Raw genomic sequence first — 13,723 nt, forward strand, 5'->3', positions numbered from 1 at the left:
TCAGGACACTATCTACTTTGCAGATAGAGAAAGGAACTGTGTGTTAGTGGGCGTCCTGACACTTCTGCTTGCCCCCTCCCCCCTCAAGAGGCCTTCTCCACACCAGGGAGAAAGTGTAGCATTACTGTGTGTAGTTACAGACAGAAGAACAGGAAGTGAGGATTTCTCAGAAGAAATAAGGACATTTAAAAGCAAAATGAAAGGATGAGATAAGTGAAGGAGGACTGCACTAAGGTAAAGGAAGATATTTAGGGATTTTTTACCTTTACAACCCCTTTATAGGTCTTCCGTTATACGTTGGAATATAAATGGTTTACCTGTATTATTGTGAACACTTAATATAAAAAATAAATATAAAAAAAACAACTGGTAATAATGAAGGCTGTGTAGCGCCTGTGTACTTTCAGTCCAGGTGCTATTCTAAATTTAGAGGGGGATGAGAGAGTTAGTTGGCTCTCATCCAAGCAATTTGTACAAATTGGGTCTCTGTTTCAGCTGAGCTGTAGTGTCGGTTCATTCTGTGTTCCTGGGGTGTTGTTCCGCCCCCCAGGACGATAGGTGGCAGCAGTGGAGTTCAGGCTAGGGTGCCTCTTGCCAGCAGCCAATCAGAAGGGGTTTTCCCTCGCAGGGCATGCTGAGAGTACTTCTGGCGCAGACGCCATTGGGGGGTCTGTCTTGTTCCGGGTGTGGCGCCCACCTTCAGGGTGACCACACATCACGGGCCCCGGCGATATGGCCTACCAGGCCGGGGCGCACGTGCTACTTCTGGCGCAGACGCCATTGGGGGGTCTGTCTTGTTCCGGGTGTGGCGCCCACCTTCAGGGTGACCACACATCACGGGCCCCGGCGATATGGCCTACCAGGCCGGGGCGCACGTGCTACGTGATGTTCTTGGTTCCGGGACCATGTTGGCCCAGGGCAACTGAAGCTATGGAGGGGCCCCAGTGATCGACTGGGTCCCCAAGTTCTGAGGAAAGATCCCAAGCGAGATAGCTGTTCAGTGAGGAGTCAGCTTGAGGAGAGCCAAGAGAGGCAGGCAATCAAACAGGGCCTCGACAATTCATCGGGGATCAGGGTGACCGGACACTGAGAGGTTGGATGTCAGCAACCTGTCAGTCGGTGACCTAAAACAAGAAAACTACCTGAGGGAGATTCAGGCATCAATATTACTAAGCAAGATTCACTTCACTATCTACGTTCTAGAGAAGGGCCTGTTGCAGAGGTTCAACTCTGAATTTCATTTCTACCAAGTCTGTGGCAGAGACTTGTTTCTTCTCAAGGTTCCGAGTGATACCATGGCTGCCAGGTCGGTGTGAGAGGCCTTTCCAGGTACACTATACCCACTCCGGCTGGAGTGGCGACAAAATTAAAGTATCGTTGGAAGCAGGATTGTTTCCGTTGCTGTTAGGCCGGAATCTGCAATTCTTCTCCTCATCCATCTTTTATCTATCCACCTAAAGTTTACTGTTTGCCGTGTTGGGCAAGAATAAAATCACAAGAAAGACACCTGCTGTTTGGACATTCCATCATTGTTGCTCTTCTCTATCTACCCCTAGACGCTCAAAGAGGTAACACGCCATCCCAATCTATAACCAGCGGCTCCTTCAGGGGTGAGCCCTACAGCTATAAAAACAAAATATGAATCCAGTGGCAAATATAAAAACACAAATGTATACAAGTTATTTTGTAGAATCATCGCTGTGCTGCCAGAAAATGAAGAACTGAACCAGAACTCGTCTCCACCCTGGTGAACCGTCACCACCATTAAAATTGGACTCTTACCGGAACAAGTGGACCCTATTAGAGTCAAATCAGCCTGTGATTGGCATCTCATCATCCAGACCTTGACAGACACCCCTTGATTAGAGTCTTACAATATCTCCAGTTTTCCAGCATATATATCCAAATACTCTACAGGATTTACCATGAAATTAAGATGGGAAACCCACAGTGTAAAACCGCATAAAATTGTATTCTAATTTAAAAAGATAACTAGAACTACTCACACTTTCAAAATTAGTAAGCACTTAATATTAGATACATTCTCAGGCAATGTTAAAGTGGTGTTCCGCCCCCAAAAAATATATTAAAAGCCAGCAGCTACACATACTGCAGCTGCTGGCTTTTAATAGGACACTTACCTGTCCTGGAGGCCAGCAATGTCGGCACCCGCAGCTGATGTTTCCATCAGCTGCTGGGTGCTGCCATTGCGGCTGAGGGTACCCAGCGGTGTAGCAATTTGGCTTCACGTTGGGAAACCTACTGTACATGCACGAGGCCCGCTCCTCTCTCCTGGGGAGGGAGGAGGGGGCCTCAGCCGTGACGTCAATATTGGTGGCTGAGGCTCCCAGAAGTGAGAGAGCATACCAGTCAAAGACAGGTATCCTGTCCCCCCTCCCCCTCAAAAGGTGCCAATTGTGGCATCGGAGGGGGGAGGAATCTGATGAGCAGAAGTTCCACTTTAGGGTAGAACTCCACTTTAAAAACAGTCCGAGCCTTTACCATTACAAACAAGACCAGCAACGTCGTGCGTTGGCTCCGTTCTACTAATTTCATTATAACTGGCATCATTGGGGGCATAGGCCACTTTGCCACTTAATTCATATTTTGCTTGATTTTATGGACTTCACTATTATCAGTTTGGTTTATTTAATTTTTTAATATAACTGTTCACAATAATACAGGTAGTGCAGCAATCTATTTATATTCCATTGTTTACACAGTTTTGTCTGTATTTTGCCAGCAGCTTTATTTTGCCAGCGCAATTTCTAGTGTTGATTTTGCTTGCTTTATACATGCAGTTTCTGGTGTCTTTTTATAAAAAAAAAAAAACAGGGTTGATTTACTAAAGGCAAATTGACAGTGCAGTTGCACTCATTTCCCCAGAGATGAGTAAATGTGGTAAAAAGCTTAATTTTTTTTAAAAACATACCCAATCAGGTGCAAGAAAAATAATAATAATAATAAAAAAAAAAAAAAAAAAGGAGAAAATGAGGGCCACTGCATTTGCAAAGTGCACAGTCTATTTTCCTTTAGTAAATCAACGCCAATAATATTTACATGCCGCTATGAGATCAGACAACGAACATGTATCGGGACAGAGGGCAAGCGGGGAGATTTCTTGCACTTTTAGTGCATATCGGAACATTGCAGCCAGCAAATCAGTAATACATAGAAGCAGGTTTATCTGTTTTGATATGGATAGAAAATCAAGGACAAATAATACCCCTAAATGTTAGGATGTTGGCCTTTTTTGTTTAAAGTGATTCTAAAGGCAGAATATTTTTTTACTTTAATGCATTTATTCGATGCATTACGATAAAAATCTTCATGTGCAGTCACTCTTTCTTGACTCTTTTTTGCAGTCAATTGTTTTTTTCTTTTAAGGCAAATGGGCAGATATGGAATCATGGAAAAAAATAAGATCTCACGCCTGGGCGGCATTTCTCCCTAAACATTTGTATCCCTTTTGGGAGCAGTCAGAGGCCGAGGGTGTCCAGGAAGGTGTTATTTCAACCCAGGCTTATAGGCAGCGTGGCAGTCCTATAGATTAGCTTGGAAGTATATGAAACGGCTCTTATAGCTATAGACAACATTCTGTGGACCCCCTACGACCTACATGTCTGTAATGCATTCAATCCTTGGGTACCTAATTTCCCCTTATAACCTTCTGGCTACTCTGACACACAGGGCCAGATTCATGTAGAAATCTGGCAGCGTAACGTATCCCATTTACGTTACACCGCCGCAAGTTTTCAGCGTAAGTGCTTGATTCACAAAGCACTTGCCTGTAAACTTGCGGCGGCGTAGCGTAAAGCCATCCGGCGCAAGCCTGCCTAATTCAAATGGGGCGTGTACCATTTAAATTAGGCGCGTTCCCGCGCCGAACGTACTGTGCATGCTCCGTTTTGAAATTTACTGCCGTGCTTTGCGCGAAATGACATCGCCCCGACGTAATGTTTTGAACGGCGACGTGCGTTACGTCCTTTCGTACTCCCGGGCGACTTGCGCAAAAAAAAAAAAAATTGAAATTGGACGCGGGAACGACGGCCATACTTTAACATGGGCTGTCTATTTTTACACCACCTAAATAGCAGCCGTAACTTTGCGACGGGAAAAGCCGACTAGCGACGACGTAAGAGAATGCGACGAACGCGCGTACCTTCGTGGATCGCCGTAAACAGCTAATTGGCATACCCGACGCGGAAAACGACGCAAACTCCACCCAGCGGGCGCCAAAGTATTGCATCCTAAGATCCGAAGGCGTACAAAGCCTGTCGGATCTTAGCCAAATGCCGTTGTATCTTTGTTTGAGAATTCCAAATAAAGATACGACGCGGCAAATTTGAAAGTACGCCGGAGTATCAGCAGATACTCCGGCGTACTTCTTCTCTGAATCTGGCCCATACTGTTTTTCCATTCGGTTTCTAAGGACCATATAGGTGAAAGCAGGTATTTTAATGGATCAGGACTTGGGGCCCAGTCAGTCCCTTCCCTTCAAATTTCTCCTTAAGCCTTCTTTAGAACAGATTTGTTCTTTACTGCTTAAAAATACAATACAATACAAAGTGCTGTTAAACATAAGTCATCACCCCTTTCTATGACAGACTTTTGAACACCAGTGTTTAGATGCAACCACTAAAGGACTGGTGTCTCTCATATCCTATGCCATTTTGGAACCTGATTATCATTTCCCACCCTCCTATGTCATTAGGTAGGAGCGTGAATTCGGCCCCCACATGGAAACCGTGGCACCAAATTTTGGGAAGCCATGACACATGGATCTATTAACTCTTCCCTTGTGGAAGCTTACTAGTAGCTGCTATTGTGTTTGTATATGGTCCGACTGCGGGTCGCAAAGTTATCGGTATGATATTTTGGATCAATGCTTTAGAGGCTGTAGCAAGATCAGTTAAATGCATTTAGCGAGTCTGTCAAAATCTTATTTGGCTGTACTTCTCCTGGGGATCACAGGAGTGCAATTCATTATGCAGTCCTGTGACCCGTTTTCAGCAGACAGCAGGCTGACGTCTGCTGTCGGCTGATGTCACAGAGCCGGTCCAGGCTCAAGAAAGATCACAACCATATGGTCGGGATATGCCCATATGCCTGGACAGGCACCTGACTCAGCCTCTCAATGAGAAGCTGAGAGGCTGAGCCGTACTCTCCCACCCCCTCCACAGCCTAGTGATCCAGTGAGGGGGCAGAGCAGACAGTGGTGACTGACAGTCACCAACTCTCTGATCACGGAGCTGTGAGGACCAAGTGATTGATCGCTTGGTTCTCAGTGTTTAAGCGGGGGGAGCGATGCTGCATCCACCTAGGTAAGTATAATTCTACAAAAAACTGATTCCCGTACTTCTCTTTTAAAGCGGGAGTTCACCCATTTAAAAAAAAAAAATAAATCTCCCCTTAGCTTCCTGCTCGTTCGGTCTAGGGGAATCGGCTATTTATATTAAAATATGTGCAGTACTTACCCGTTTTCGAGCTGCATCTTCTTCCGTCGCTTCCGGGTATGGGTCTTCGGGAGCGGGCGTTCCTTCTTGATTGACATTCTTCCGAGAGGCTTCCGACGGTCGCATCCATCGCGTCACTCGTAGCCGAAAGAAGCCGAACGTCGGTGCGGCTCTATACTGCGCCTGCGCACCGACGTTCGGCTTCTTTCGGAAAATCGTGACGCGATGGATGCGACCGTCGGAAGCCTCTCGGAAACCTGTCAATCAAGAAGGAACGCCCATTCCCGAAGCCCATACCCGGAAGCGACGGAGAGGATGCGTCTCGTAAACGGGTAAGTACTGCACATATTTTAAAATAAATAGCCGATTCCCCTAGTAATAACGAGCAGGAATCTAAGGGGGAAAAGTGCCCTCTAAGGGTGAACCCCCGCTTTAAAGTATGCCAATTAATACAGTATATATGTATTAGGCCAGGGAGTACATACAAATCTATAGGAGTTTGCAGAAAACACCAAATCAAATTATTATTTCATCTTCTATTTAGGGAAAAAAAATTCCATTACAACCCCTTTTAAAGGAGTTGCAAAGGTAAAAAAAAAAAATCCTAAATGGCTTCCTTTACCTTAGTGCAGTCCTCCTTCACTTACCTAATTTTTCGATTTTGCTTTTAAATGTCCTTATTTCTTCTGATAAATCCTCACTTTCTGTTCTTCTGTCTGTAACTCCACATAGTAATGCAAGGCTTTCTCCCTGGTGTGGAGAAAGCCTTTTGAGGGGGGAGGGGGCGAGCAGGAGTGTCAGGACGCCCACGAACACACAGCTCCTTTCTCTATCTGCAAAGTAGAGAGTGTCCTGACTTGCCTGCTCGCCCCCTCCTCCCCTCAAGAGGCTTTCTCCACACCAGGGAGAAATCCTCGCATTACCCTGCACTGTTTGTTTGGACATATTTATCTATTGTGTTGATATTGTAACACAAATGTTGGGACGACTTTGCAGAATGTATTTCAACACTATATATAATTTATTTATTTATATCATTTTCTTTTGTTTTGATTAGCAGCACTGCAATTACATTTTGTGTATATTCAATCTTTGATATGGGAACACATTACAAGTGTCCGCCAGCGGCTATGGTGGTCTATTTAAGTTGATGGGATCATTTCTAGAGCACTTAATTGGGTAGTTTGTAGCGTAAAAGACTTTTTGTGATATTTTTATAAGATCTTAATAGTGCTTTTATTAGTTTAGTAATAATTTTTAATGTTTGACCTTATTAGTGTCTCTTTATCGAATCCTTATTTTTTTACATTTTGATAGAAGGTAGTCTTTGTTTTTCTAAGAAAATGCCTGCAGCAGTCTGCAGAAACGGGAGTGTAAGTCAGCGGGGTTGACTGTTCAATTTGCAAAGTGAACATTTCCTGAGCTTAATAAGTAAGATGGTGTTGTGTTCACTTTGAATACCTAAAAAAAAAAATTGGCTTGCACATGATTGGCTGATTGAAGAAAATATAGTTTCACAATGCTTGCTAAGATCAGTGAAGATTTACAATAAGTCTCTACACCAGTGGTTCTCAACCTGGGGGTCGGGACCCCCTCGGGGGTCAAATGCCGATTTGCCAGGGGTCACCAAATCCTGGACTGTCCCTGAAGCCCGCAGCGCTCTCCTAGCCTTTTTGCAGCCGCCCAGCAGGGCTGTCCCTGGAGCCTGCGGCCGCCAACTCAGCCTCTTCACAGCCACCCACTCAGTTCACGGCATGGCTGGGTAGCAAAGACTAGAGGTCAGCTGACTGGTAAAGAATGAAGTGGGAGAGGCTGGAGGAGACCCCATCTCCTGATTTCGACATAGGTGTCACTGCTGCGAAACACCACAAGCTCGTGGACACAGTGAGTAACACTACCTGTGATTATAGTTGCCACTAAACAACAAGAACGATGGCTAGAGAGAGTAATGGGAAAATAAAATAAAAATTAGGATAGAGAGATAAAAGGGAAAGAAAGGAGAACTAAGGGAAACATTGGTATATCCTAAAATGTAGCATAATGGGATTTAATACTGTACGAGTGGAGGGGACTCTGGGAGCGCTAAATGTCTATGGGTTAGGGACACAAATTACTTGTCTTGCCTTGAGTAATGACAACCCAGGATTCAAAATAATTTTACCGTTAGGGGTCCTCACAACTTGGGAAATTTTATCAAGGGGTCACGGGCACTAGAAGGTTGAGAACCACTGTTCTACACACTCTACTCATTAAGTACATCAACCCAAAAGTGTATTGTAGGGTTCTGCCTGTCATGGTAAAAGATCCTATTATACTGACATGTTTTCTGTGATTGTAGAGAAAGAAGATGAGGTTGTCTACTATGACACATGTGAAGATCCCCAAGAGCTTCAGGCCCATGCGCAGTCCCATCACAGTAGCAGCTCCACATTTCAGATGCTCAAAGGAAAGGTGCAGCAGCTGGAGTCTAAACGAGGGAAGATCTGTGCAAGACGAGCATTGCTGCGGAACAAGAAGGTAGGTGGTACTGACTGAGATATATTCCAGCAACAGTATTTGTTGTGCTCAGCGACGTTCACACCTATCTGTCGGCTCTTGTCCGCTTTCTAGTGCATTTACCAATGTGTTGCAACGCATTGACATGCATCCATGCATTTTAATTATTCTTTTGGAAAGCACAGCAAACCGTACCGCACCGCAGAGATCTAAGCAGCTTTATTGATTGACATTGCTTCTTATGACACATGCGTTGTTTTGCGTCACAAGGGCCTAAGGGCTCTTTCACACGGACGTCCACGCGGCGGAGTCCGCTTTGTTTAGAGGGGGATCAATCCCTTGATTCCCGCTGAGCATGCGGATGACAGGTCCGTCTCCGCTCACTGTGCTGGGACGGACCTGTCAGAGTCTCGCTCTCCTCTAAGGGGAGATCGGATGAAAACGGACCACCTGAAAATAGGGTTTCCATCCGTCTTTGAGCCTAGGTTCACACTGCTGCGAATTCAAAATCGCGGTAAAATGCGCGATTTCGCCGCGATTTCGGCCGCAATTTAATGTAAATCGCGGCCCGAAATCGCAAAAAGTAGTACAGGAACTACTTTTTGAAATCGCAGATGCGGCGTCGCACTGATTAGGACAGTGCCATTGCCGACAATTGCCGGCAAATGCCGCCGATTTGAGATGCGATTTGACATGTCAAATCGCATCTCAAATCGTTCCAAATCGTACCCAGTGTGAACCAGGGCTCAGACAGGTTTGGATAGCAACGGGTGTGGGCGGACATTTCGCCGCTGACATCCACTGCGCCATAGGGGTGAATGGATGGTCCAATCAGGTCTGCCTGAAAAACTGACAAGTGGACCTGATCGGCCAGCCAGTGTGAAAGGGGCCTTAGGTTTGTTTTGACACAGAACTTCAGTTATTAATTTTTTTCTTTTTGTTACTTAAGCTATATTGGTTTTTGTAATGTTACAACCCTACTTTGTCTCCTTTTTGTTTTGCTATCTGCAAGCCTCAGCCCATACTTGCAAAATGAAGGGAAAACGTTCTGGACAGCCGCACTCCAAAAATAAATTGCTTTTATTTTAAAATAAAAAAACACACAAAAAGCATGCCACAGCAGACGGGGTAAAAAGTCCATACTTGGTGTCATGCAGTGACATAGGCCACCAAAATAAAAATGTGTTTATAATTTACCAATTTATAACTAATCTCCAACCAGTTTGCATGAGAAATGTAGTCTTGTTGATATAAAATTAATATTTTTAAGATAATAAGCCGTTTTTTGGGGAACGTTTTTTCATTTATTTTCAATGCCTTTTGATGCCTGGTTTATTTGGTAGGAGGAGGAAAAATGCATAATCATGTTTTGGTGGGCGGAGGGAGATATCAGTGATTACAGCTAGCGGCTATAACCACCACTAGCAATAATCGCATGTAAAATCCCACTGGTTGGTTGTACCCAAGCTGATTGATCAACTTGGGTGTATTCAGCCTGCCCATACATAGTTCGAATTAAACTGTCTATGGCCAGCTTAAGTCTCTGCACTGGGTGGAGTGGCATTCTTTCCCAGTTCTTTGTCTTCAGCCCCCTTATACTAATCGGAGTGTATGTCAATATATTGAGTACCAGGGTAGAAAAGGCAGCTTAAGGTCATAGCAGTGAACTGTTTTTTTTTTTTTTTTTTTTTTAAATGCTTGCCCATCTATAATTCAATCTTATTTTATTCAAATATAGAAGCAAAAGAGACAGAAATTTTCTAAGACATTACAAACAGTGGTAAGGTACACCAACAATGGATATCGTGTGTGTGTCGGAACAAAAACATGTCTAGGTTACATATAAATGGATTGGAAACATGTTTATAAGGCCCATCAGGAGACTTTCTGTGATGGCAATCCCTGTAAACGTTACAAGTTAAAGTAACCTTCATCCTCATTTCAGTTAAGGAGATCATATGTGCCCTGTATAGAAAAAGTTATATAAAAAAACCTGTCTTTATAAAAAAATATGTCATAGGGGTCACACATCAAATCCGTAACAATAGATAAGTTGAAGCCATGGTACATTGGCTTGATGTATTCCTAAAGATTTATATAAATATAGAGAAAATATAGACAAGAATCACTCCATCATAGTCCCAGGGCGACATCATCTAGACCACTCTCAGCCCAGGAGATAAACTCAGAGGAGTATCGGAACACGGACCACGAAGTCCAGATGAGAGAAAAGTGTTCGTCTTTACCATATTCCTCTGCCAACAGACGTTCAAGGTCACTTATGCAGTCCACTTCAGTAGCCCAATCCCCCAGGGAAGGTATGGTTGTCGATCTCCAATGATGGGAGATCACTACTCTGGCTGCCGTCAGAAAGTGTCGTAGTAAGTCTTTTTTGATGGATTTGAGTATACAGTAGATAAGAGAGCCACCTCGGGTGAATGGTAAATAGAAGTTGCCATCAGTTTGCAGTATAGCTTAAAGATCTGTTGCCAGTACCCCCACACAGGAGGGCATTCCCACCAGATGTGGAGAATGGTTCCCCAGGAGCTAAGACACCGCCAACAGGTATCTGGTACTGCCGAGTTGAAATGGTTTATAGTCGATGGGCATCTGTACAATCTCATTACCATTTTAAATCCCTTTTCCTGGGTCTCAGTGGCTAGGGATAGTTTGTGCATCAGGATAAAACATTTTTGCCAGTCAATAGGGGAGATAGAGTGATGTAGTTCTGCCTCTCAGGCCACCGTAAATAGTGGGAGGTCAGGGAAGGAGATATTGAGCAAGAGGGAGTAAAGTTGAGATGCCACGAGTAGAATAGATGGGAAAGTCCGGATGTAGGAAGTAGTCTGTTGTCTCTGAAGCCACTGTGGGGGGTGTCGGGAGGTCGGACCGGCAGGGGGTATCTGTCCTTAAAGTGGGGTCTGTTCGAAGGACTTGGGCAAGTCTCCTATGATTTTCTTTTCGCAATCTTGTTACGGCATAGCTGGTGGAAAGGTCGGGGTCCCAAAGAAGGAATCATAGACCCCCATGTGGTTCGATAAGCCCCTTCTGGACAGCATGCGATCCCAGATCTGAATCATTTGATGGATAAGGTCATTGAGGGGGCCTGAGCCCGCCGGAACATGGGCTTGCCCATCTTTAACCACTTGCCTACTGGGTGCTGTCACCTCCTTCCTGCCCCGGCAAATTTTCAGTTTTCAGCACTGTCACAATTTGACAATTGCACGGTCATGCAACACTGTACCCAAATTACATTTTTATCACTTTTTTTTTTTTTTTTTCTTAGACAGAGCTTTCTTTTGTGGTCATATAGCAAAATGATGGCGGCAAAGTGGTTGCGATATCCTGACTGGACGTCATATGACTTCGGCAGGATATCAAGCCGATGCGTGCCCCAGGGGGTGCGCATCTCAGCAATCGGTGTTGCGGTGTGTCAGTCTGACGGAGACTCTTTACCGCGTGATCAGCCGTGTCCAGTCACGGCTGATCACGATGTAACCAGGAAGAGCCGTTGATCGGCTTTTCCTCACTCGCGTCTGACAGACTCGAGTAGAGGAGAGCCGACCGACTGCTCTCCTGACAGGGGGGGTCTGTGCTGATAGTTTATCAGCGCAGCCCCCCCTCGGATCCTGCCCAGGACCACCGGGGAAGCCGCCCTGGACCACCAGGTATGCCCCCCCCCAGACCACCAGGGAATGCCAGCCTGTGCCTGGGCAGCTGCCAATCAGTGCCCATCCACAATGCCTACCACTGCCAGTGCCACCAGGGATGCCTACCAGTTCCATCTACCAGTGCCGCAAATCTGTGTCCATCATTGCCACCCATGAGTGCCCATCAGTGCTGCATATCAGTGCCACCTCATTGGTGACGCCTTATCGGTGCCCGTCAGTGCCGCCTTATCAGTGAAGGAGAAAACATACTTATTTACAGAATTTTATAACTGAAACAAAAGAAAAACTTTTTAAAAAATTTACAAAATTTTCGGTCTTTTTTTTATTTGTTTAGCAAAAAATAAAAACCGCAGAGGTGATCAAATACCACCAAAAGAAATCTCTATTTGTGGGAACAAAATGATAACCTTTTTGTTTGGGTACAGTGTAGCATGACCGAGTAATTGTCATTTAAGCAGCAACAACGCTGAAAGCTGAAAATTGGCCTGTGCAGGAACATGTTTAAAGAGGAAGTAAACCCTCACAATTTTTTTTTTTTTTTTAAACCTGCAAGAAAAAAGGCATAATGAGCTGGTATGCACAGCGCGGGGATACGGCATTAACCCTGTTATGCCATTCACAAAAAACGGCACGCTCAGTGCGCCTGCACCATTGTCTACGGCGCGCATGCGCCAAAGACATCGGTGCATTCCTTACTGCAAATATCTCCTTAACGGTGTCGGTTAAAGAGATATTTCTTGCATCTACAGATAAGCCTTGATCTAGGCTTACCTGTAGGTGAAGGGGGGGGGGGGGGGTACCACCACTTTAAGTGCCCTGTATGGAAGTGGTTAATCACCACTGGGTTTTTTTTTTTTCCCGCTTTTTTCTTTGTGTCTGTTATTAAATTTTGGAAATAAGTAATTTTTCTTCCTCACTGAGAAAGTGATGTCCTGTATTGTAGAGTATTTCTATTGTATTTTTGGATGACGGCTGTACTGATTAAATGCATACGATACGAGAAACATTTTTGTGTTTGTCTGGATATTATTGGATGAACGATCGTGATTGGCTCTCAAAAGCTCTGTACTAACAATCCGATTATCGTACGATCGATTTGAAAGCGGTATTTTTCGTTGTATTTTTTGGATTGTGTGATTAAGGGATGAACAGTACACATCATGTGTACAAGGCTTAAGGGGTTTATCCTCTGCATTGTGTAATTCTGCCTTCTCTGATCCTCCCCTTCTTTTACTGTCCCCAATCCATCTCTTGATAGAACAGGGGCTAGGGGACAAAGCTGAACATGCTCAGTTTGGTGTGTATTGCTAGAGAGTAGGGGTACCCCGTTTGGATCGGCACACCCCGCGATCCGCGGAGCGCTCCGGAGCCTCGGCCGTAGGAAAGTCCCCGGCTTCGGCCTAGCTCCGGAGCGGCGGCCATCTTGCTCCACCCCCGTGTGCTTGTCAGAGCCCAGCGTGACACGCCTCAGCGCGCAAATGGAGCAGACTAAAGCAGACAGCGCAGGATCATCCACCAGCAGCTACAGGAAAGGTGGGGCTGAGAGGATCCTTGAGGCGGGCGGTGTATATAGTTACAGAGCTGTGAGCAATCTGCTATGGGCAATAGTGACCTTCCCCAGTGTGCTGCGAGTGTCTCTCTACTGAGAATAAGCCTGAGAGAGAGGACACTGCGATCACCCGCCAACCAAGGAGCTCAGAGTGACAGGGGGGGGGAGGCAGATCACCGGGAGCTGTGTGTCCATCAACACTGACATCTGGGAGCATCCCTGTAGAGGAGATCAATGTGTCATCTGTACGAGGATATTCCACAACCCCCCCCCCCCCTCTTTTCTATACAAGAAACCCCCCCCCTCCCTGTGCGTTTGAGGATGGATATGCCCCCTGCTTTTTTTCCTGTGTGCTCTGTACTAATCACAGTAATGATAGTGATTAGGGGGCAAGTGGACTTCTTTTATTACACCCACCAGAGTTTTAGATTTCACAGTTATTCTTAACACAAAACGGAGCTTATACGCTTAAATAAAGTATTTGTAAATCCGACGGACTGTTTAAATGTTAAATTTAATGTGAAAATCAGAGGTGTTCTGTCACATTAGCA

The 13,723-nt window shown here is 45.2% G+C and overlaps 1 protein-coding gene across 1 annotated transcript in view; it reads left to right on the forward strand.

Annotated features, from left to right (window-relative positions):
* The window catches only part of WHAMM (WASP homolog associated with actin, golgi membranes and microtubules), a 54,560-nt gene that overhangs the window by 28,099 nt on the left and 12,738 nt on the right, over nucleotides 1–13,723 (forward strand). The window contains exon 6 of the mRNA XM_040342587.1: nucleotides 7,795–7,973. Coding sequence (XP_040198521.1) covers nucleotides 7,795–7,973 — 179 coding nt within the window. The remainder of the gene's footprint in view (nucleotides 1–7,794; nucleotides 7,974–13,723) is intronic.

Source organism: Rana temporaria, chromosome 3 (genome assembly GCF_905171775.1).
Source record: "Rana temporaria chromosome 3, aRanTem1.1, whole genome shotgun sequence".
NCBI lineage: Eukaryota > Metazoa > Chordata > Amphibia > Anura > Ranidae > Rana > Rana temporaria.